The sequence below is a fragment of the Sceloporus occidentalis genome, unplaced genomic scaffold, assembly GCF_023333645.1.
Source record: "Sceloporus occidentalis isolate IW3139 unplaced genomic scaffold, rSceOcc1.0.p SCAF_207, whole genome shotgun sequence".
Taxonomy (NCBI): Eukaryota; Metazoa; Chordata; class Lepidosauria; order Squamata; family Phrynosomatidae; genus Sceloporus; species Sceloporus occidentalis.
Window position 1 is genome coordinate 787,156 of NW_028317187.1, and position 26,863 is coordinate 814,018.

A 26,863-nucleotide genomic window follows, 5' to 3' on the forward strand; every position below is an offset into this window, starting at 1 on the left:
GTGGACACCCCAATCCAGCCGTGAGGCCATTACTCCTAACAGTATTTGTATTCTGGCACTCGAGGGGCTTGATTTAATTACCTGTCTAAACTTCACTTGGTTTTAACGTTTGGTGTCTTGAAATGTTTAGCGATTCACCTCCCTAGTGGTCGGGGATTCTTGACCGCAGCTGCTAAAATAAAGCTACACTGAAATTAATAAAAAACTAAGCAACTCAATGTATTAAACATTTTCTGGGTGTTAATACATATTAGCTGTGAAAGAATATTTTAAATATGTATTTACACATGGATAAGCAGGCATCAGAAAACAAGTAACCATATAACCAGCTCTTTCACATTTCCATTAATGAGCTTCTGCTGTGGCAACAATGCACACTAACACCAATTAGTACACACAGTTGTTAAGACATGCCAACAGCGCATGTTGTGCTGTGATTTTGAGATACTATCACTTTAAAGGTTACTGCCTTTCTACAAATACTGGACTGTCTGACATATTTACTTTACAGAGTATTTTATCAATAATTCTGATGATAAAACACATAGGGGACAGATTGTGCTCGGCTGAACTGGAGCATGAGGCAACCAGCAGTGCAGAAAATAGTTTAGGGGAAAATGGGTACGGTTTAAAGGAAGCTCTGTGAGTTTGCTTTAGACGGCGAAGAAGGAAAGGAACTCTCTTATACACAACCAAACTGGTAAGAGATAAGCAAAGAGCAACGTCAAAGAGTCTGGGGGTCACAGCAAACAGCAAATACCAAGCAGTAGAAAACCACCCCAAGTTTTACTCTAGTAAAAGTAAACAGCACATTCCAACGTCCTGCATTAGAAGTGACAGTCCCTCATTGGGTACCAAATCCATCTGCCCTTTCTTCGTCCTTTGATGTACTGCTGAGCTTCTAAAATTAAAGGTAGATGCAAAGGGGTCATCAGGTACCCCGATATCTGTTCAACTGCAAAACTGGAGAGTATTTGAAAGAAAAAAAGTTAAATTAGGGGTAATAATACAAAACCTGCTTGTGGAAAATTAGAGAAACTGATTTAAAAGCAAAAGTGGGATTGTGACATGCAAGAGATATTTGCCACTTAATGTCCCAGAAGTGATGCGGATTGGCCACAACACATGATAAACAGAAAATGTAGATAATTATTTTAATAATGTCTCCCATACGGATTCCATACTCTGCAATATTTATAATTACACCATTTAATCTATATTTTGATCTACTATTTGGTCACTAGTGTTCATCTTTCTTAATAGTTACCCTCTATTCCTTATTTATGTGCAAGCTGTAACTTTTTAGATAATAACATGTATATTTGTGTTGCGGATAAGGCAGAAATCTTTTAAGACGTCAAATGAGGTTTAACAAAAATTAGCAGAACAAAAATGTGTCTTAAAAATGATCCTGCTTTTATAAATCAAGAATTGCAGACAAACTAAAGCTCTCCAGAAAATCCATTTACAAACCACGGAGAATTTTTATAATCATAATCAATTAGAATGGGAGGGGGGGGTTATAATCATATTTTTTCTTAACATTTTTTCCATTTCTATCAGATATGGCGCATATGTATAAATACAAGGCTCTTTCTCGTCTGGGGCTAAAAATAAATAATAATTGGTCAAAACCATTCATAAAATTTTAACTAGGCTTCTGAAAAACAAAAGTGCCAAAGGGTAATGCACTGCTAATGGTCTCCAGTGGAATAAATAGCTTCTCTGACGTCAGGACTTCCTTACACTCCAATAACTGGCTCACTTGGGGTTTCAGGTGCGGCAAGTTATATTTCAGTTTTAAATAAAGTTACAAAAATAGAATGCATAGTGAACAAAACTGTCGCTATGCAACCTCACATTATATGATTTATACCCAGCAAAACGCTAAGGTGATAGATGATTCAAAAATAGTATCTTCTGTCACCGGCTGCCCTAATCGCTCCGTACCGGAGAGAGGGAGGGGAAAGAGTCAAGGAGATTTCCATTCGCCATGTGTTGGGGTTTTTTATTTCTTAATTTAAAAAAAAAAATACATGATTTTGCTATGCTGACCACAAACTAAGCAAAATATTACTTTATTTTACAATGAGGAATTTGAAAATTATAGTTTGGAAATAACCAGTGGGAACAATTAGTGGCTATTATATACAATATGTAACCCAATGATATGATATTGATGTAGCCACCATCATAACAGCTGGTTTAACTATATATTATTATTATTACTATTATTATTTATATAGCCCTTCTTATGATGCACACATTCATAGTCACAAAAAAATAGAAGCTGTTGTAAGTTTACAATCTAGAGGTACCAGCTTCCACCACCTCTGCTGGGAGGCTGTTTTACTCATCTACCACCCTCTTAGTATACTTTACTGGGAGGGTGGTAGATGAGTGAAATATTCTCCCAGCAGAGGTGGTGGAGGCTGGTACAGTGAGGATATTTAAACATGCATGGCATGCCGGCTTCTGCTGTCAGGGGGGATTCCAGGCTGTCAAACGAAAGCCTGATCTCCCGTGCAGCGGCAGGGATGTGTCCCTACTGCTGCAAGAAGGGCAGGACGTACCGGTACGTCCATAGGGGATTCTTGGGATTTGTTTTTTGGATGTACCGGTACGTCCATAGGGGATTCTTGGGATTTGTTTTTTGGATGTACCGGTATGTCCATAGGGGACTGAAGGTGTTAATAATGTATATGTAGTAATGTCTTTAATATCTACCCTGACTAGAGTGTTTTTTTTTTTGTTTTGTTTTTTAAAGGGTTGTTTGTTTGTTTAATAATATTGTCACTGTAACTGAGATTGAACAAAGACACAGTTAAGTATGAGGACATTGGATTTAGTTTACAAACCTTCTTTATTTTGTTGTTGATTCATAAAAGCTAAAATGAAACATTGAAGTGCTTCCAAAAGTTGGCATTCTCACCGTAAAATAATAATTTACCACATACTGTTCAGACATATTTGGTCATATATTGTAGACAATGATTTCTTGGCGGAGTAGGTAGAAAAAGAGATGAATACATAAACATACACGCTTAGTTTATTTTTTTTCGTTGTTAAGCCCTCTGAATGTTGGCAACATTTGTTTTTGCGCAATTTTTTGATATTAAAATTTTTATACCTTCACTGATGCAGAATAGTGGCAAATTTTGTTAACACTGTGTCACATATCAAATCAATTGTAATAACTTCATGTAAACAGGATAATTAATCCCCTGCGTGAACTCACATTAAATGTGTAGTTTTACACACCCTAATGGCCTACACAGGGACCATGTTAGTGCACGACTAATTTACTCTTCACTTACTTCTCAGGCAGTAAAAAGGTTACAATATACATTGGTTCCAAATGCCTCTATCCCTTTTTCAAACTTTTCCAGAAGAATGTGTTCTACAGCCTTAAAAGCTTTGGAATTACCTGTTTTTTAATTAATTGTTCATAAAATGTGATCTGATCTGCATCTTAGTCACAAGTATATACAAACACAATGTGCTTAAGGTAATAACACACAAAGCTAATCTTTCATGTCCTTATTGAACAAACCCATTCATTCAGAGTGCTGGTGGAAGAACCCTTGGATTTAGTAACTGGTCAAACCTCTTTTGGCAGCAATAACCCCAAACCAGCGCTCCCGGTAGCTGCGGATCAGACCTGCACAACGTTCCAAGGGAATTTCAGACAATTCTTCCTTACAGAACTGCTTAAGCTCAACCATATTCGTAGGATGTCTGGTGTGAACTGCTCTCTTCAGGTCATTCCACAGCATCTGTAACGGGTTATGGTCTGGGCTCCGACCGGGCAGTTTCCACGTTTTTTGAAACCATCCTGTAGTGGTTTACTTTGATATTTAGGGTCATTGTCCAGCCGCATTACACACCATTTACTAAGCTTCAGCTGGCAGACAGCCACCTTGACATTATCCTGTATGATACTTAGATAAACTTGGAGATTCATTGTCCCCTCAATGATGGCAATCTGTCGAGGCCCTGAGGCAGTAATGCAGCCCTAAATCATGATGTTCCCTCCACCACACTTAATCATTGGGTTGATGTTTTCGGTGCCCCTTTTTTTTTTTTACCCAATACATAGTGCTGCATGTTTTTATGGAACAATTCAATCTTAGTTTCATCAGTCCACAAAGCATTTTCCCAGTAGTGTGTAGAGCGTCATTGTGCTCTTTGGCAAACTTCAGGTGGTGTCCTGCCATGGACTCCATGCCTGTCCAATGTTTTACATATGGTAGACTCATGAAGAGAGATGCTAACCGGTAGTAGTAATAGTTCTTGATACTTTATTTACTAATTCATGTAAAACTTTAGGTGCAGAAATAGGTTCATATCTATATTATATTGGCCTAGATGTAAGCAAAAAAGCACAAGGCATTACAATTTACTAGATTGTGTTAGTTTTGCCAAAAGTCATAAAAGTGGCCGTTAACTAAATGGAAGAAAAGGATATCTCTCTCTTATTTTAAGACAGACACGCAGAAGAAAAACAAACATTCCCTCTTGTTTTGGTTAATCTGCTGCCCAGTAGTGACTGTTAACGCCATCATTTGAAAATAAGGCAAAGCAAGCACAAGGCTGTGTAAGGCATTACCAATCATCAATCCACTATCTTTAGAAACCTGATGTATCACTGAAACCTGATTATAGCCCTAGACATCAGAAAACCAATAATCAGCCGGTGTTTGTTGAGTTCTGGAGGCTCATCACAGAGTACTTTCTGCCATTGAGCCTCTTTTAACCTGTAGAGAGAAAACCGGCTGCTCAGCTTATTCCAAATTCAAGCCTTGCTTCTCTCTGCGGTACTTCAAGAGTTACCGCTGCGTCAAGAATTAAAATATTCCACGGCTTGACCTTTTATTTTGAGATGTGCGTCAAAGCTGTTCGAAATTACCATCTGACTGATGGCTGAAATCAAGACAAAATGAACAAAAGTATTTGATCCAATGCAAAAATAATGCCCATAAACAAACAAAGCTCAACGAAGTATTATCACACTGAAATTTACATTGGGAATATATACCTCCTACAAATAGTTGAAGGAATATTCTCTAAATATATTAACCCCAGTGGATTTTCACATGCTGGGCATAATTAACTCATTACCATAGGAGGCTTAGTAACAAAATAACAATTTGTTAGATAATTTTTTGTTTCAACAGCCAATTTTACCCCAATAGAGCACAAAAGGGGTAATGGGATTGCGCAATAGTTATAAACACTTGCCTTGGATGTGATTTTCAGTTTGGGGGTTCCATGTAGACCCTCAAATATTATGTTTATTTTATGTCTATAGTCGATAGACAAGGGTAGAATATCAGAAGGAACAAATGGATATAGTTGTTGCTAGTATTTAGCCTGTCCACCTTTCTACTAATCTACTAGACTAGATATTGTGTCTAAGGAGCTGGTCCCTAAAGGTTGGGGGCTTAATGGTAGCTCCATCCACTTTTAGAAAGTCCTTCCCAATTCTGATGATTCTTTACCCAATTCTAGTCTCCCCGTCGTCTCTCCCATCAGCAGTCTTAATGCTCGGGTTGGCTCCTTAGATAACCATATAGTTTTATAGGGTTTCTACACCTAGTTAGATGAATAATTATAATTCCATATTCTCCCTAGTGCTAAGACTAATTGCGTATATCTCTATATTCTTGCCTATTGTCATCTCATATTAACGAGCGATAGGAAGCCCAACTGACTCTTAAACAATAGCCCAGAGGAAACCGATGATATGTGCAACACAGACTTTCTGATTGTTCAGCCCTGGTGAATACTTTGACCTCTTTGAAAATAAACTATTATGCATTTTGTGATAATAGACAAACAAACATAAACTGCTAAACCACGGTCCCATTTGTGACAATCGTGAAGGACAAAATAATAGCCAATAAGTGTATACACTATTTTGGAAAATAATCTACACTATTTCTGAAGCTGTAACATTTTCTTGGATTTAATGCAGAATATTAAGTAAAGGCACGGTTTTCGCTAAGCATGCCAAAAATCTATTATCGTGTCCCTCTGCCTAAATATAGCACTGCATAGGCTGTAACATTTCTGTGTGTTGTGAAGGCAGATGGGTATTGCCTAATCGTGACACACAAAATAAACCACAACTTGTACACTGCGAGTCAGAGTCGTACAAAAATCTACCGTCGTCCTTTGCTGTCTCTTAAGATTTGCCTGAGAAAGGTAATGAGAGATGATTATGTAAAGAACAATTATAAATAAATCTTGATAATGGGCATGCTTCACAGATAATAAACTATTTGCATGTGAAATGTACGCTAGACGTTTCTTTCTAATGATGTCAGTAGGCTTTAAGCAGAATGAGGGACTGGGTGTATCTCCTTTAAACTGCAAAGAGTCATTAAGGCTCTCATTAAATGGAAGTGTCTTAGTATTCTGTGATTTGAAATATTATGTAGTGTCATTTAGTGGACCTCTTACCTAGTCTTTGTTTAGAGATCACTACATTTTAAAACATTCAAGTTGCAGGATTGCTGTAAGTATTGGCTAATAAGGAAGACAAATGGCTATAAATTGGCAACACCATGTTGGACCACATGTTCCCATAATGTGTTATGGAGAATAGCTCCCATACGTCACCATACATTAGTAGTCCCTGGGAAAGAGTGTGTGTATGTATGTATGTATGTATGTAAGTGCATGGTATTATGGTGAGAATGGTGTTAGAGCGAGTTTGCATATTAGTATGTGTGTGTTTTATCTGGTGCTTCCTTATTGTTTTACTTATTCAACTACTGAGTAAGCCTACTTTTCATGTCATATTCCACTACCTTCTGTCTACCTGTCACATTCCCTTTTCCCTGGCAGGGGAGTTGTGTTTCACCATGCCCATTCCCCATCCAATTCCCCTCTCCCTCTTAACCCATTTAAGGATATAAGGAGCCAACCCCCCTGAAGCCACTCTCTCAGAAAAGGGAGAGCTGAGGTTAGCCTACCCAGGGAAGTTCCACAACAGGGAGCCCCACTAGACAGGAATTAAAGAGATCATACAAATAGAGACTTATGAGATGAGATAGGGGAATACAAGTGGTGGTGGGATAAATTTAGGCCACCCATAGTTCTGCGACTGCTGATAAGGAACCATGTGCAATGTAGAAAACGCACAACCTATTTTATTGCTCTGTTGTGCTTCTGTGTGCCTTCAGCCAGGTTGTGATAGTTCATTATCTTTATTGCTGGTGATGAGAGAGGTCTATGCAGAAAGAGGCACAGTCTGAACCTACCGAATCCACCCATTTCTAGATATACAAACAGGAGGGTCTTGGAGCCTAAGAATGTATATTTTTTAAACATAGGCACCCAGCCTAGGGAGCTACGGTGCCTTAATTTCGCTCACTGCCGGCTTGTATGGAAGAATATTTGGTTTTCTTGCAAAAACCAAGGTAATACTGTTTGTTTCACTACACTGGACTGGTCCCCTGGGAACACTGATAGACTTTACCTGGGCTTGCCCAATATGTATATCTGTGGCTCCTGTTTAGCTCTATATGGACCCAAATAGATCCACATACATTGCAGTCTCTTTTGCTGTGTTTGATAAATGAATTGCTTGGTACTTTGAGTTGATTAATTAGAAAACCTGGGGTGACTCAGAAAATTCGATCAGACTGCACACATATTCTGCATACTAATGTGGCCAGTTGTCTGTGAGCAAAAATGCCCAGAGCATATAATATCATACAGGAAACTTCTGATTTCATTTTAATGTGAGGACAGTGGATGCTAAATGTGAAAGGGACATCAGTAACAATAGAGAAGGTCAAATCTGAGTAACATTATGAAGTTCGGAAGGTTCCACTCTTTCTGTGCTACATTAATCTCAGCTTCTCTCTTTCCATTTTGGGAAATACAGTTAGAAATGAAGTCCAGTCAGATAGACTCTGTGACCAGCCTCCAACGACATCTATGCCATCTAGTTTCAATGATCAAAGCCTTCTTTAAACTTAGTCATGGATGTGGTTAAACATCTAAGAAACATAGTTTCAGTGCTCCACACACATGCTTCCCTCTTTCCCTCCTGGTTTTCAATCTCATGCACCATAGTCCCTAAGATGTTTTGGTGTCTACAAGTATGGCAGAGAATTCTACTGTGTTAAAAGTTACAATAATGTGTGTTTATAAAATAGTTTATTTTGATAATTCTTTGAGGTATTTTCTATAACAAAAATAATATACAGGGTAGATTGAAAGATTTATGGTGGTGAAGGCAACTGGAATTCTAATACCTTAGACTTTAACTTTGGCGCCAACTGTACACACCACTAGAAGAAGCAGGAAGTCTCGGAACAGGTTCCAGGAACGGGCAGATGGCAAAAGGGGCTGAGGAACACACAGACAGCAAAGTGTAGAAAAGCTTAGATAGAAGCTAGTCAGGATGGTGAAGGGTCCACGGAAACAAGGCTTGGAACTGCAATTATCTAGTAAGGAGACTGGAAGCAGGCCAAGGCCATATTGGCCCATGATTGCGAGAATGAAGGACAGGTGTGACAAGAGTAGGTAGATGTCATATATCCATTCGGTTCAAACCCTCATAGCTCCTGACATAAGCATTATTAGACATGTGTCAACAGAACCAATAGTTAAGGGGCAATAAAAAACAAAAAAGGAATGCAGCTTCAAGGTAGCTCAATCTACAATCATCAATGCACCAATTTTGGTCATACTTTGCCTATTTTGTCTATGCCACCATAAACCTTTTTAAATGTCCATCTAAGGCCATAGATGTGCAGTTGATGGTATTACCAGAAGCCGTTGCAAACATGATCCTAGCTACATCACAAGCTGGCCAGGAGTTATATGAGCAATTACTAATCAAAACAACTGCTCACAAACAGCGAGCTCCTTAGTAAGACAGAATACAAACATATTTTAGGCTGTTCGAAATGAAAATGCAAGTACACGACCTTCTCACTGCATACTATCAAAACTGGGAAAGCAAATCTTATTTCCCTGAGCCTTTGAGAGTCTTACAAAGCTATGATCACAAGGCAATCACGGAAGAAGCAGAACAGAATGTATTTGTTTTTAAGAGTGTATGATAAAAGTATTAGTTTTATCAGATTGTTGCTCATCTGTCTGCAGTTCTTCACAGGATATCTTCGTTATAAATTGTGGCCTAGACCAATTACATGCTGCAGCACTTAAGGCACGTACTGATGATTTTTATTATATTTTTGGGAAAATCAGTAGCTATGGAATTTATCAGTCCTATTTTCAAGGAATTTTTACCACATGTAGATTAATTCAAACCGTCATGGCAAGGGCTGGACAGCTGTAATTTTACTCTTGGTCCAGAGTATTGCAGTTAGAAATACCTTGGAAATATTGAATACAATGACCTTCCTTGAACCTCATTAACTCTTAAACAACAGGTGATATCAGGATCTAGAATCAGAACAAAAACATTTCCGAACACTGCCCCCCTACCTTTTTTCCTGCCCCCCCCCATGTGCCCAACCTAAATATGATTGCTGGGGGTGCCAATGTTTACAACCAAAGCACCCAAATGTAATTTTGTATTCAAGTCTGACCCTATGCACTTAGGTTATTACTGGAGAGACACACCAACCTTCTTCGAGGAGTACTTGCAACATCAGACGGAGTTATAGACCTATAACATGACACTGTCATTAGTTTAGTTTAGTGAAGACTGAGGCATTTAAAGATGACAGGGCAGTTACATAATTTTGGTGTTAAAAACGTATCCAAGAGCAGACTCTCAAAAGAAGTCATATTACAGTAGGAACCAATAAAATGCTTATCAGGTCATGATCCTTAGACCACATTTCAAACTTTGCACCAGAACCACCTTTTACCACCAGACTCTTGGGAAGTCAAATTTGGTGCAGTGAGGAAATGAGACCTGGGCTCCTCATCTCTAGGCTTTGCTAACAGAACCTAATGCCGATGTTTTAATCCAAGATAGATATTCCGTAGCACTAGTCAGTACTGACTCATCACAGAACAGAACACACATAAAATGAGCCACTTATTATATTTCATAAATATTTAATCTTTGCCAGATTACCTTTGAAATGTTTCTGCAGCAGGCCGTGTCTTCCAGGTCATCAAGTAAAACTAATAAAATATACACACATTTTTAATTATATATAATTAAATACACACCGATCAGCCATAACATTATGACCACCTGCCTAATATTGTGTTGGGCTTCTGTGCATGCATCCTCGTGCCATGTGATTTATCAGACTAGGCCACCTTCTTCCATTGCTCTGTGGTCCAGTTCTTATGATTACATGCCCATTATAGGAGCTTTGGACAGGGGTCAGCATGGATACCCGTACGCAAAAAACTGTGATGCACTGTGTTCTGACACCTTTCTATCAGAACCAGCATTAACTTTGTCAGCAATTTGCGCTACAGTAGCCCATCTGTTGGATTTGATTACAAGGGCCAGCCTTCGCCCCCCCACATGCATCAGTGAGCCTTGGCCGCCCATGACCCTGTCGCTGGTCCACCGCTTTTCCTCCCTTGGATCCCCTTTTGATTGGTAATGACCACTGCAGACCAGGAACACCCCACAAGAGCTGCAGTTTTGGAGATGCTCTGACCCAGTGGTATAGCCATCACAATTTGGCCCTTTGAAAGTCACTCAGATCCTTACACTTTTCCATTTTTTCAGCTTCTCGCACATCAACTTTGAGGACGAAATGTTCACTTCACTTCCTGATTTATCCCACCCGCTGACAGGTGCCATGATAACACAAAGTGTTTTCATTGTGAGTTTACAGGACAGTTCCAGCTCCCTGATACCACTCTGCGAGAGGAAGAAGGCTGGGTTATCCCTGTATAATGCATTCGTACTGTGGGAGATTTCTTAAATACAGCTACATGCTATAAAATGTTCAACTCTACTACACTCTATTTCCTGAATAGGACCCAATGACTCTCCTAAAGCTCATCCAGCCAAGAGGATGAGCATCACATGAATTGCAACCTAGCACTTCACTTCAACGGGAGCCCTAGGTTTCCTATCCCTTGACACAAACTATGCTACAATTTCTTTGTGTTGATGTGGATAATGAGAGTTGTGAATCTAAAAGTAACAGGAAGGTAATATGTAGCCGAAAGCTGTCTAGGACAGTTAAACACACACACTGTAGTGTAAAGTACAAGTGTCTGTTCTGCAGGATTCATTAATTCTTGTTTCTGGGCCATGATTCCTGATACTATTTAGTATATTAAAAATGAACATTGCCTCCTGTCTGACGGATATGCGTAGGCTCCTCTGCCTTAAAAGTCAGCAATGATAGTGGTTAATTTCAAGATATTATTTTTTGCCTTTTCCAATGAGGCGGGGAAAGGGTTTACTTGTAATGTGCATTGCTACTGACAAAATTCTGTGTTCTTCTTGCATCTCAGAAGTTATTCCCAAGTCAAAGGCTTCCCCAGAAAGCTTGTCAAAGGATTCCTACCCACGCACTGAATAGATAACAAGACCTGACCCATTTATTTCCTTGTTAAAGTAGTACTACATTTTTATAATGCACGCCAAAAAAATATTTTAAGGGCAATCACCCAACAAGGGGATGGGGGTGTATTGTGTTGCAGAATGGCACACGATATATATGTCCAGGACAGGTCTATTTGCCCAGGGCAATGTCTTAAGTGACGTAGACACTCTGCTTCCTGAAAAGGGTTTAACAGATAAACACACAGCGCTCACTGAATATTTTTAGAAATTGTGAAAAGGTGCTTATTTTAAAGACTGACATCTATTATTTTCCTTAAGCGTGTTGCACCAGTAAAAATGTCCTATGCCGTCTCAATTAGATGAGCTTAAAATGCCTGCAGAGACACAGCAGCAGTCCCTATACATTTTTCGCCGCTATTAAACCTGCTGACGATGAAGACACAAAGCTTTTCCCTGTCTGGTTTCTCCTTTTGTTGGCTGGGGACAATTCGGTATGAGCATCGAGCACAATGGATCCTGAAATTCCAGGTTTGAGGATTCCCCAGATATGACATCACTGGGGGTTCCCTTTGAATGTCAGTTGTCGACATGTTGTCGATCCAACCTGTGACTAGACTTTAAAGGTTGGTAAGAAGAGTCACATAGTATTTTGTGTACGAAAACCTACACACAGAATAGATACATTACAGTTAAAAAGTATGACCAGGTTATGAAAACAGATACAGTTCAATAAATGGAAAAGGTGCAATTTTCACGCACAACCATCTCTAGGGTTTATAGAGAATGGTTCGAAAAAGAGAAAAAATCCAGTGAGCGGCAGCTGTGTGGACGAAAATGCCTTGTTTATGTGTCAGAGGAGAATGGGCAGACTGGTTCGACATGACAGAAAGGCAACAGTAACTCAAATAACCGCTCGTTTACAACAAAGGTGTGCAGAATACCATCTCTGAACACAAAACATGTCGAACCTTGAAGTAGATGGGCTACAGCAGCAGAAGACCACAAAGGGGGCCACTCCTGTTGGCTAAGAACAGGAAACTGAGGACACAATTCACACAGAATCACCAAAATTCTACAATGGAAAACTGGAAGAGCGTTGCCTGGTCTAATTAGTCTTGATTCAGATGGCAGGGTGAGACTTTGGCGTAAACAACATGAAAGCATGGATCCATCGTGCCTTGTACCAATGGTTCAGGCTGGTGGTAGTGTAGTGGTGTGGGAGACATTTTTTTGGCACACTTTGGGCCCCTTAGTACCAACTGAGCATCATTTCAATGTGACAGCCTACTTGAGTATTGTTGCTGGCCATGTCCATTCCTTTATGACCACAGTGTACCCATCTTCTGATGGCTACTTCCAGCAGGATAATGCACTGTGTCAAAAAGCTCACATCATCTCCCATCTGTTTTCTTGAACATGACAATGAGTTCACTGCACTCCAACGGCCTCTTCAATCACCAGATCTCAATCCAATAGCACCTTTGGGATGTGGTGGAACGGGAGATTCGCATCGTGGATGTGCCGCCGACAAATCTGCAGCAACTGCGTGATGCCATCATGTCCATATGGACCAAAATCTCGGAGGAATGTTTCCAGCAGCTTGTAGAAAGTACGCCACGAAGAATGAAGGCAGTTGTGAAGGCAAAAGGGGGTCCAACCCGGTACTAGAAAGGTGTACCTAACTCACACAAACCAAACATAAAGTCTGATTAACTAACACATTAGAAATAAAAAAAAACAAATGTATTTCTGTAATCCTCAAATTATTCATGTTACATCATGATCTGTGCTTAAGCTGTTCCTTATCAAAACATTGATGAATATTAGATTTGTGCTTCCTACAGAATCTTCACACCCAAAGTGAGAGACTTCAAGACCTCTTAATAACCAGAAATAAATATGTATATAAGCTTAAAGATGGCATTTTACCGCATGCAAATTGACGCAGGCCTTCCTTATCACTTAACTCCTCCCCCAAGTACCTCTACTGAATCCAGCAAGCATACTAAAGTATGTTCCTGTACAAATCCTGAGAATTTTAAGAAAGAAGCCTGTCCTATGGAATTTACAAGCTGCTTTCTGGGATCGACCGGCACTAACTGCACGCAGACAGAAGTTTAGTCAATCGCAGGTCCAGAAATGAGCAACACCATTATAAGGCAGCTCAATAGAGGGAGTTCTTATTTAGATTCCCGCTAGAGATTGTGTGAAAATTAGTACATGAACTCTGATTTTCCATCTATCGAAGCTCCAGTCTGACTATTCCATTTTTAAACAATATTTATTACCATGATTTATCTATATAAAAGTTAAACACTATGTACGAGACAGCTTTTTATAATTTATCACACAAAAGCAATCATGTGGGGAGAATGACAGGAAAATATATTTGCATTTACGTAATTTTGGACAATACGTCAATATTGAAGTTAGGAGATGCAATAAAGCCTTTCGATCATGAGAAACCCATAACCAAAGACCTGCAGTCAAGTGCTTTCATGCGCATCACAGTCTTAATAATGTTTTGTCCATTTGTTGCATTGGATAGTGTGACATGATGTTTATGGCCATGGGGAAAGAGCTGTCGTTAAATTGTCTGCATAAAAGTCTAGGGGAAAAAAAGATGCAAAACAGCAGCTACCGATGTATTAGACCAGGAATTAATGAATACAATTGAGGATTTCTTCCTGAGAACTTCCTGGGAATTTAAACATAATATTGCTGGTCAACTGGTTTCATACTGGTCAATACTGGCTTCACCCGTAGAATGTCGTTCTCATGTTCCTGGGTACTATTGGATAAGTCCAAGATGTTTCAGTTGAACTCTAAGCACATGTTCATTAGAAACTCCTAATACATTCAGTGGATATCAGTGCTTGTGGACCAAGTCTGACATCCCTGACCTATACAAAACCTTGTTGCCAGCACTCGTACTGTCTGCGCTCCCTGTTGTAAATGAAAGAATAATTAAATTGGTTTATTTTCCTTTTTTTGTCTAACAACCTCATCTGTAACATGTGTATCAGTCAATTTAAATGTAAATGTGGAAGAGAGCACATTTTGTTGCCTCCCAACCTGTCTTCAACAAGCTACACAGTGTTCTAAGAGAGAATTCCGATACACACAGGTAGGTGTTTTCAGTATCAATGTAACGATTAGGAAACCCTCAGTCATGGACTTGCAGCTGACCTACAAGATCCATCTTGAAATCATACAGCCATGAGCATGAGAACTGATGATTGTAGCGGCAGCCAGAAGCAACTTAAACACAGTCACATGTTTAGGGCAGTGTAGGACATTGAGGGGACAAGAAATCACAACTCATTCCCACTGATACCCTGGTGTCACAATATAGCTTTGGCGGTGGACCCAAAAACAGAGTTCAGATCAAGTAACCACAAATTAAGTCCATAAACATGGTACACAAGGCATAAAAGAGTCAGTAGCAGAACCAGGTCAGGGCAGGAGGCAAACTAGCAAGGCCATTTTGACTGATGGCACCAGAAAGTAAACTTGCCATCAGGACATTAAAAATTCAGTGTTATGTGACTCAGTCTAGAGGATGGGTGTGCTGATTTATGGTGCTTACAATCAACTTAACAGCAATAGTTTACGTGAACAGTATAATAAAACTATATAAATGTAAGTTATAAAAGAAGAGAAAAAAAGAGAAAAGAATAACTAAGCAGCAACTATGTGACTTCATTTCTTTCCAGACACTTGGATGTCTTTTTTTTGTCAGAAATGTCAGACGCAAGTGCTAATAATCCTATCTCTGGATGGACACAAACGCTTTACTGCTGTTGAAAACAAGATATTGAACCATGAAAAATCTTAATTAGTTTTCAATGTTTAACACATGGATGCTGTAACTTATTTTTCATTTGGTAAATAACACCAGATTTGCTGGCTTCAACTACAAAAATGTTACAGTTAATAATTGAAGCCAGCCAATCGGGTGTAATTTACCAAATTCAAAATAAATTACAGCATTCATGGTTTTTTTTTAAAAAATCACTTGCACGGATAAAATTTTATTTGTATATAAATTTAATTTTAAAACGTTGATTAAAAAATATTTTTTTGCATTTAAAACAATACTTTTTTATTATCTAGAACACTGTTCAGAAGTCATACCTGCATAACCCCAACAGTTTAGAGGTCCAATAGATAGGGGGCATAGATAGGGGGCAATATCTACCCAAAAAAGACACCTTGCAATGCTAAGCTTCAAAGCATTGCAAGGTGGTCAGATCTGACCTGTGATGGACCTTCATTGAGGGGACCTCCTCAACCAGCATATGGTCTCCACTGCCTGCTAAAGCAGGGCGGTGCCCTAAAATCATGACTTTCCCCCAACGGGAATACGGTTGGGAGGTATGTACCTAATAGCTATTGTGTTGTTAAAAAGAAATATTTATAAATTATTCTTAAAAAATGCAGGTAAGAATTTTGTGAGCTCTTGGGTGATATGATTTGTCACCTTTAAAGATGTACAGAAGACTGGCCAGGCTAAGCAACCATAAACCTGACTTTTTCTGATGAGGATATCATTTTGGCATTGCCAGAGGCAACTTTTCCAAGTAGTCAGGAGCCATTTACACTGGAAAATAAGAACTTGTCCTTTTAAATACTGGCTCTATTATAACAACTCACCCTTGTTATACACATTTTAGGGGGTATCAATATCTATCCCCATCGCGTGTGGACTAAATGTATTTCTGTGCCACTCCAAACAGTGCACACCATGGGACAATGTGATTCCATGTTCAAAAATAAAACATTCAAAAACATCCATAAACTTTCATTGTGTGCTTCATGCTACTCATGTAACCCAGATTTAGAATTCTCTCTTCTTTATTTATTTGTAGTGCCTTAAAGGTGCTTTTCTACCTATTCTTTATAACCAAATTCCATTATTGTTGAATAAATAAACCAATTCTGGATATAATGATTTAATCATGTAAAAGTTGCCCATTTATATTTTAGGGAGTCCTAATGGTCACGGAACATAAAAGCAGACACCGATAAGTTGTTTCCTTAGAAGCTGACTTGTTTTTATGTGAGTCAGAAGAAAGAATAAAATTAAAGAACTGCTTAAGTTTATTTTCTTAATGGGTTGGAGAATTAACTCGATGTTTTGGACCAGTATCAGTATGTATTCATCTCACGGTTATGGTGGTGGTTCCACCAGTAGACTAGAGGGATACACGCAAGAAAAAAATATTCAACAGTCTACGTATAAGCAATTGGAATATCCAATGGAATGTGTAAACCAACAACTAATATTTTCAAGGTACAACCCCTGCCATATTGCTTCTTTCAAAGTGGAAACCTTAATCTCTGATATTCCAGACCTTCTAAGTAACGGAACATATGATCTGGATACAGCGATTGGATCTGATTGTGATGTATTGAGTTATATATGACTTCACATTCATTTCCTGAGATTAATTTTCTCTTAATAGTTGTGATCAGAAGTTATTGGCAAAACTGATCAATTCTAATTAAAACAGTGTAAACAAGAATCTTCAATAATTATTACAAAATATGACACTGCTCCAGCTAAACAGTGGTCAGTGTGTTAAAAATTATACTTGTGTCCTTCAACCTTACTACAACCAAGTACTCCTAATGTGCAACTTCTATTTACTAAAATACATAATTATAGCTGTTGGATAAGTCTTTGAATTGCTTTAGAGTCTCGTTGATTCAGCTCCTTGGTAAACAATATAGCCATGAAAAATTAGATAGGACTCGCCAAACTTGGGATATTTTGAAGTGGGTTCAGTAAACGAGAAAGAACAAAATCACAGCTAAACATGAGCAGCGCAGGAATGTTAAAACACGAAGGGTAGAAAAAAAAAATCAGCCATTGTCATGAAGGGGTTAATTGCTTTAAAGGAGTACTTACCCATTATGTAAGGATAATTGCTTTGCTATTTCATATGCTTTTGGGTCTCGGTCAAGTGCTAATATTTTAATATTAGCAGCCTGTTTCAGAATAGATGTAGTGTGACCTCCAGCTCCAAATGTCATATCCAATATAGTCTAAAAAAACCAGAAATTGTGTTAACTACATACAAATTTCTATAGATAGCACATTTTCAAATTAACATATAAGGGTATCTTTTCTTTATTTTGTTGTTACTTTTGTTATTTCCTTAGCAACACGACCAAAGCTGTGCCCTCAGCCTTTTCCATCTCCATGTTTGGCATCCCCAGTACAATAAACAGTGTTATGCGTCTATGGCACAGCGTCTATGGAGTAAAAAGGTCGGTTGGGAAGATCAAAGATCTGCTTTGTAACCAGCCCATTGTGCGGGGGGACACCGGGGGTCTTGATTACCCAAGAGGGCTATCTGCCCCACGGAATGTCTCCAAACAAATTCCATGGTTGGCAAACAACCTCCTGCCCTTCCTTGCACACGTCCACAAGTGCCTTACCTTGAAACACCAAGACTCTGATAAATTGTTACTCACGCATAAATATTACATTTAAGGAAGACACACACATACATCTGCCAGCAATTTAGGCTGCAAACAGTTTTAGTTGATATAAATGAATTTATTTCAAAATAAAGCCACAGAACGCCTACACACCTTTAAAACAGTGTAAAAAAAAAAAAATTTTGCCTTTGCAATCGAGTTCAATTCTTTTTAATCAGATACAACTAAATCGGATTACTTCCCCATGTCCCTGCGAATAACAGAATAGACTGTCACGCGGGTACTCTATACATGACTCACCCTCCTTTAGTTAAGTTAGGATGCTTTGACAGATCTACCCAAAGGAATTTTACAATCCACTTACGATGGCACATTTTAAAAAAGAAAATTGCAAAAAAAAACCATCTCCCAGCTGTTTAACTAAAAATTTATAGCGGGCACCAAAAATATAACAAATTTTGTACATGTTCGTGGTGCAGTTTGCATTTACCCTGTGACCTTATTTCAGCTCAGCAACAAGAAACGACCAAAGTATCGCACGTGCTGATGTTACGCCACGTTGGCAGCAAAATGTAATAATACAATGAGAAATATTTAAAGAGTTATGAAATTTCATAATTATATCAACCAATAACTAAAATTCGGTTTGTGTCTGGGGGACTCACATTTATTTATTTTGTACAATAGTCAAAGGTAACAGAGCTGTGAATAAGTTCCTCTACCTATGCATTTATTTAATAATATATCAATTTCATGTCATTCAAAAGGGAAACTACTAAATCTTCATTCGGACTAATTCTTAAAATTTGTCAGCACAAAATATTTTTCGCCTCGAGCCATGATCGGTCAATGGACTGGGCGTAAGCTCCTGTCGTTGGGTCGACAGGTAGTTTTCCTGTCGATTGATAGCCCTCCTATGATTGGATTTCCATTGACTGGCAAACCTGGCTTCATCTATTTGAATAGGAAGTTCTTCATTTCTGACCATTTGATTCCTCCTTCGACAGAGACTATAGCCATACAAACTTCCCTGGGCATGTTAAACCAGTACGTCATGGTTACAGAAGACTTTACCATTATGTTAGTAACCCAATTGTCTGCATCTCCAAGTCGAAAAAATAAACAAGTTCTAAAATATCACAAACTCAGAAACTCGGTCTACACACTTAGTGTGTAATTTGGCATCCTTTTTGTGGACAGAGTAAAAGGGGCAAGGAATCTCCTTTCTCATTGTTCTTGCATGGTTGCTCAACAAAGACAGTACGGCTTGGCATCCGTCGGCTCTTCTAACAAATAATGGTGTCGGAGAAATGTAATTGCAGTTTCTTCATTTAATATTGTGTTGCAATATAAATCATTTTGGGTGTTCACTCACCACACAATAATTAATGATAACTGCTTCCAATTCTAACATTCTGAAAGAGCCATAATAACTGCCAACATCACCAGGTGCTACAGATCGAGAGCTAATAGTGCGCACACTACGGTGGCAATGCTTAGGGTTAACAGAATGGCCTATTCATAATTGAATGCCTATGAATTCTAAATGCAGTAGGTCAAGCTAAGGCACATGCAGGGCCAGAATTTGTGGTTAATAAATGTAATTATGGGACCTTATGTCTTCTACATGCCGCAAGGTTCTGACCTTATATGTCAGAGCCAACGTCCCAACTAAATTAATTTAAGGTTGGACAAAATTCTGATGGAATATCGTTGCTGCCTTGGACACTAGACCATAACATTCCATCATTATTATTATTATGCGTCAGAGAGGTTATCAGGTGAAACTTTATTCAGCGTTTTTGGAAATTTAGCCATCAGCACAACGTATGCTAAAGAACTCAAAAATGCCTCGTGAGCTACCATTTTGTTTAAATAATTCCATTGGAGTGATCAGAATGGCTACAGATTCAGATCTGTGTAGAGATGTCAGCATGGCAGTGGGCGACCAACCTCTCATACCAACTGACACTACATGCATGTGTCGTGAGCACATGATATGACCTGTCCTAACTTATGGAAGCTTCTTGTAACTCAGGGTATCTATTGTGCCCGACAAGGCTACTACTTATGTGATATTTTATTGGTAGGGTTGTGAAAAAAAAATATTTTGGTTTTTCACATGGCCAGTATTTGTTTCCACAAAAAATGGAAAAGACTATTTCCAAGAAAAATATGACTAAGCAACTAAATTGATATTATTTTGCTTTGATCCTGAGTAGGGTACTCCTTCTTTAATGAATAAACCCTAAAAAATGTACTCATGATGCTTGGCTCAACCTTTTGCTTGCTTGCAGAAATTGTAGATCAGGGTAAAATTTTAAACCAAAGAGCAAAAAATAATATAAAAAAATCTATTCTATAAATTTTCCTTTTCACGTGCTGAACTGATGATTCATGGTTTTCGGATACTTTGGAGGAGTTAAGGCTATATTGTTGTGGGCACAGGTGGAGACCTGCAACGTTTTGCGTCAGCTTGGTTTAAAAACTCTTGCTGTTCGGTGAAGAACTCTTCTGTTTTTTCTTTTCGGCACCAATTATATATTTATTTAAGGAAATATGTCAGCGTGTGTTTACTTTCTTGCCTTGTATTCTGACCTGTCGATGAGCCGCCCCCTGCGAATGGATGTGCTGCAGGATTTAATCAAAGGATTAAAGAGTTCTTTGATCTTAGGTCACCAATGTCAACCTGGCAGGCATTCAAGTTCACATTAATGCAAGTCCAAGTGGTTCAGCACGATGGCAAACAAATCAGATCTGAGTTTCTATGTTGTTATTTCAGATATTGCTTTGATGCTCACAGTTCTTAATATCACTACGGCATAAGTTTATTGCAAGGTAAGTGGAAATACTATCTATTAGGTGTTTTATGTTATTCAAAACAGAATGATCATTAAAGTCATACCTTTATCGTATTTCTTTTTTTTCTGTCTGATGGCCATATCACAAGTCAACATTATCATATTGGGTGAGGTTTGTTAAATGTTCTACTTTTGATACTTTTAAATTTACTCCAGGTTAGTGACATTGCTGAAAAAAACTCAGTTAAGAATTATAACAGTCTCTACAAGACTGGCAGGTGACCTATATGTTCAGGAGGACCATATAATTACATCCTATTGATGTTGATCCAAACAAAATGCCAAAGTAGCGTTAAAGCCTTCACATGTTGCAATGTTCAAGGAAGCCATACTTTAAAAGGATAGTTAAATTAAAATAAAGTTTAAAGGATGCAAACTATTAGGAGGTAAGGAGAAGGACCAGGTGAGTTACTGGTACCGGCCCATCCGAGCAAATACTTATCATATACCTTCTAGCATTTTAAACGGCTATAGGGACAATTTTGTGTTTTTCGGAGCACGTCTGAGGTTCAGGTCAGTACTGAGATTTTTGGACAATTTCACGACTTATTGACTTATCGCTGGCTAATTTCTGTAGTACAGTCCGCAAACCCAAATTAGAGGATTACGAGGGTACCTTGTAGATCTGCAACTAAACAAATAGACCCTGATTACTGACATCCTTCATGGACAACTTGTAAGATCTTTAAAGCTTCATTTAAACTACGGTTTGCCTTAAAGAAAAGGCAAATTGAAGACGAAAAAGGTCCTAGGTGTCAAGTTACTGACTTCTATTTAATCTCTATTTAGGAGGCAGAAACGTAAAAATAACTGTTACTAGAGCCGCACTTTCATATTTTTTTCTAAACCAAATTAATCACATGTACAATCTTACTTTTTGCCGAATGGCTTCTATCTGACAACCTGACAAGCAACTATTTCTCAAAATGATTCATTTCTTTACAATACCCTACATATCCTTCCGTGGAAAACAGGCACAAACATTGTCTGTGTATTTTATTGAAACTATCCAAAGTATAAGCAACAAATGAGACTCGTGTTAAGGGCTTCAATACACCATATAAATCTCACTCGAAAATTTTACCCATAAAAATAACGAGGGAGTGTGATTGCTATCTATCGCCATAGTAACAGATACTTCTTTGCATGTGATAGATGAGTGGTCCCTTTACATTTTCATGGTGTCCCTTTGCAAATACATGGGGTAATGGGCCAAAATAAAAAAAAAAATATTACATAAAGTTGTTGTACTGGCTGCCTGGGCATGATATGAGTGTGATTGATGTTAGCTGCTAGGAATTGTTAGCAATCGAAATCCTATCATGCTCACGCAGCCAGTACATGCATATCACTTTCGGCCTCCCTGTGCCCCCTACACACGGATCCATTCTAACACACACATACATACATACATACATACATACATTTATGTACTCCCCCACCTTACCTGAACTGCAGATCTTCCGGTGCCGCTCGCAGACTTCCGTGGGGGCTGCTGTTTCCCTCTGCGTTGCTCGAGCAGGAACAGGAACTGAGCGGATTCATGTGATGCGATGTGCATTCATGTGACTCCACTGGGTTCCTGTGTAGCCGTGGAGGATCAAGAGACGCTGCTTAGCAGAACAGGTAAGCAGCAGGTCTCCTTTCCGGTCCCCTTTTTAATAACTAAAATAAATAAAAAATCTACCACTACTGTATAAGACACACCCAATTTTTAGACCCCACATTTTTCTAAAAGTGCGTCTTATACATGGGGAAATACGGTATTATCTTCTTTAGTAGACCATTAAAAGTGCCTCTGATAACTTACAGCCTTGCAGTGGGTAACAGATTTGAAACATTGTCTTCATCATGGTCCAGATTCTATTACTGATAAAAATGTACTCATGATAATACAATACCAGTTCTCTTATAGACTGCACTAGCTAAACAAAACAAAAAAAACAACTTAAAAACAAATGTGATAAACGTTAAGGAATTATAAATTGTTAACAATTGGTATACAGTACATAGGAATTTCAATTACAGACCAGAAGAACTAAATCGCTGAAATGTAAATTAAAATTCTTCTGTCTGTCTGTCTAGCCTGTAATATTACGTATTGCATAGCATGTCACGAGAAAAAAGATATCATTTCACTAACAGGCACGATTTACTTATTGGGCTTCTGTTTTATGGAACTTTAGAAGTTTAGTATTCAGTATGCCAGGTTAAATACTTGCACTTATGTTACTACTCCACGGTCCATCTCAATTACACAGAACAATCTAAAGTACCTGAACGTGTTCTTTCTGGACGCGCTTACTATTGTAACAAGCAGCCCAATGAAAATGAGATTCTCGGCAGAAGGATCACTTTCATTAGGTTAAACGCAAGTAGGGGGTCTTTTTCCTGTCACCTGAAGTTCATGCCTGGATTCAGCTTACAAAGTATTTAGAGATCTTCCAGCATATAAATCTACAGCTGTTCTTGGTTAATCAGCAGACATAAAAAAAAAATGTATTGCTCGTTAAACACCCACTAAACGCCATGATGCCACCTTTTTAGCAAATTACACAAATAACAGGCTCTCGGCTGCATGTTAAATAACTTAATAAAAACAGATTAATGCAAACAGCTATTCAACATTAATCAGCAATTTGCCTCGACACCCTCTGTCAATACCCTTTAAACAGAAGCACCAAACAAGAATGAAAATGCAGATCAATTCGTTGACGCTCATCGTTTATTACGGCAGACAATGTTAATTCAATAAATGGGGCTAGAATGGATCTGATCTCTGCAGTCGAACGCTAACTGGAGGAGTAGAGGGTAAGTAATTGCTCCTGATGCAAACTAAGGAGACGGGTTTATGCAGAAGGAAGTGAAGATGCGAATCTCGGGACCAACATGACCAATGGCTACTTGAATTTGATGGCTGGTGTCTAACTCTGCAACTTCTTGGCTTCTTAAAATTCAAGACTGCCTCCTACATTCTACATAGATCTGTCCAGCCCTGCCATCTGGTTGACAGAAACTGTATCTTGACAGAAGCAGGGCGTGTGGGGCTGCTGGACGATAGACATCAATGGGTTCGACTTTCAACCATTATCTCTGCAGACCACATGTTCCCAGAAATATTGGGGCAGGAAACCAGAAGACTTTTGGACATTGGTCTCTCCCACATTCTGTTGTAAAATTTTGAGAGTGGGACCATAATTAAGTGTAATGAGCTAAAATGCCATATATCTCTAACTAGAATTTAGTTAATAAGCAGTACTTTTTACCTAATGTGATACAATATATATATTTTATCTTTTTAAGAATTTGTCTGTAAAAGGGACACTCAACCAATTTGACGCACTTTAGTTCATATGATAGCTGTGTACCATTTAAATAAACATTTCTTTAAGTACTTGGTAGCTTCTTTATTGGTGGGGCAGTGTGGGACATTATACAGTCCCTTTAATAAAATAAACTTCAAATATTCACTTTCTTACTGTAGATATTTCTGTTACCACAGTGGCTATTAATTAGTTTTTTGTTTTTTTTTACTTGTCCTACTTACAGCCAAACCCCTTATGACTTATAAACAGTTGAAAAAGATCAATAAAAATTTAGTATTATTATTATTTAATTGCCAGATTCCTCATTAGTTTGTAAATAACACACAGGGTTTAATAAGTTCTAACTGAAAAACAATGCAACGCATCAGACCAGTTCTAATGCTCGGAGATTAATACAGAGCTGCACTGTGGTGCCTTATTACATTAACAGGGGCATCAGAGAATTTACATTTTTTCCCTGTGACGCTGACACCTGTGCAACCATGTTACATTTAATATTCTCAGTGGCTTGTTCAAACTCCCTAGAATCATGTAGGAGAATCAGGAAAATTTGGAGTCAGGGCAAACAAATCCTTTGCACATGGACCTTATGGCATAAGGCACATGGCTGGTGTTTCAAGCAAGCACAGGCTGACATTTTAGTCCATTACTATACACAAGCAATAAAAAGGGCATTTTTCTTAACAGGCGAGGTGGAAACCCTACAGACTGCAAGTCAATGCCCGTTGGCACTCAATGAGACCGGCGTGAGCAGTAAGAATCGCTGAATGAAGCGGTTCGCTGTGCAGCTGAAGCCAGGCGTTTCGATATTAGTGCCATAAAACATGTATTTGTGTTTTAGGTTACCAACTGTCTATTGAGTCACAAAACAAACATCCCGACCTTTCGTAGTCCTTAACATTAGATACTCATATTTTCATTTTTATGCAGGTAAAAAACAATATGCTGTGGTGTCAGGATTATTAAGACATGAATTGTGCATCCAATCTGCAAATGATACAATGAATATGCCCTTCGGTGGTCGGTGGTAAGGAAGGGCTGACAATTCGGTTGACCACTACAGATAAACCAAGAACGCTTCGTTATTTAATTAAAACAAATTAGCACATCTATTCTCATGAGCTGACATTTCTTTAATACTGCTGCTTTTGCTATAGGCATGTTGACAAGACACTCATCCGTTTCAAAATGCCTCTTAGAGCCCATTCAGCTGAATGCGCCAAGCTTGAAGTGCTAAGTAAATATTTGAAATGTACCAAATTCATGTTTTTAGTATTTGGCTAAATGCCTAATTATCCTTAACAGATTCAGCTGAACATTGCACGGAATAATATTGCACGAAATAAAAAAAGCCTTGGGACAAAAAAAAGTCACTTTCAAGGCTATTTGTTGCCTAAGCTCCCAATCAGATATAACCCATGGTCATGGACCTCAATTAATGACAACGCACCCGTCAAAACTGACTCAGTCCATTTTATTCTAAAAATGTGTCCAAAGCATAAGGATTTTGAATAAAAGTGTGTATTCTTTTGAAACACAATGATATATTTTATCAATGGGGATTATACGCTAAAGGGAGAGTAATGGTTTGAACTCGCTCACTTGAATAATCGGTATGAAGGTCCAACACTGGCAGGTTTCTGATTTAAATGTGCATTGCACAGGGCCAGCCAACCTGTTCCTGCAGCAGAATCCCACTTGGATTAATTTTTCATAATAAATAGGGAAGTCAAGGTATTGAAACCACAAGTCTCTTGTCAACTCTACCTTTAGTGAATAGATGGTGTTACCGTGTATTTCCAGCTAAAAGGGGAAAAAGCCAAAAAGGGTACACACTGTTTATATTACATTTCCCACGTACTGACCCATAAACTTTCAGAGGTTCAGAGGAGGAGGAGGAGGAGAAAGGGAGCAATTAACTCACATAACACCGAGAACAAGAAGCTGGAGGTCCCAGCAGGAGCCAGTAAATAAAAGTTCCTGGATATCTGAAAATGGTTTGTTTATTTTAAAATAATAATCCACCGCATGGCATATAATGCAGGACACATGAGAATAAACATAGCGCTTATTTATAATTGTGAAATAAACAAACCATTTTCAGATATCTGGGAGTTCGAACCTCCAGCTTATTGTTCTTGGTGTTGTCCGTTTACTTCGGTCAAACTCCGTAGAGAGTCCAAGGGAGAGACAGAAACATGAATGCTGCAATGCTTGTTATGTTTATAGGAATTCATTTTAGCTAAAATAAGTGGAAGCTCTGCACATTCCTAATATATCGAGCATTTCTGAAGTTTCACAAGATGCCGAGTTCCAAAACATTGATATTCCAGTGGCTGCAAGTTTACCTGGAACTGAGCTACCTTGAGAAGCTATATGACTGGCCAAGATCTCAGATGGCAAACGAACAGTGAGTTGAGCCTTCCAGTTAGACCCGCTTACAAAGCTGTGGTCACACAATGATTTGGCTCTATATTGAAGCATCCCCACTGCCTTAGCCACGTGACAGTTCTGTTATATTTAAGGAGATAAACCTTTTGTGTGGTTCTACTTCAGAAATCAGACAGCTGGAGGTCTCGCCCAAGAAATCATGGAGATACATTTTAGCCTCCATAAAGCATTTTGCAACTTATTTTGTGCCGTGTAGTAGTTTGATCCACCATTCAAGGAAAGGCTTCCATCTCTGCAGAACACAAGAAACAGGACTACAGAAGAGGACTTTTCTCCTCTGAACAAAAGGTAATACA

The 26,863-nt window shown here is 38.6% G+C and overlaps 1 protein-coding gene across 1 annotated transcript in view; it reads right to left on the reverse strand.

Moving 5' to 3' along the window:
* LOC149277652 (12S rRNA N(4)-cytidine methyltransferase METTL15-like) overlaps positions 1 to 26,863 on the reverse strand; it is a 54,779-nt gene that overhangs the window by 17,856 nt on the left and 10,060 nt on the right. Inside the window, exon 2 of the mRNA XM_089502630.1 lies at positions 17,394 to 17,530. Within this exon, the coding sequence (XP_089358756.1) occupies positions 17,394 to 17,530 (137 nt within the window). The remainder of the gene's footprint in view (positions 1 to 17,393; positions 17,531 to 26,863) is intronic.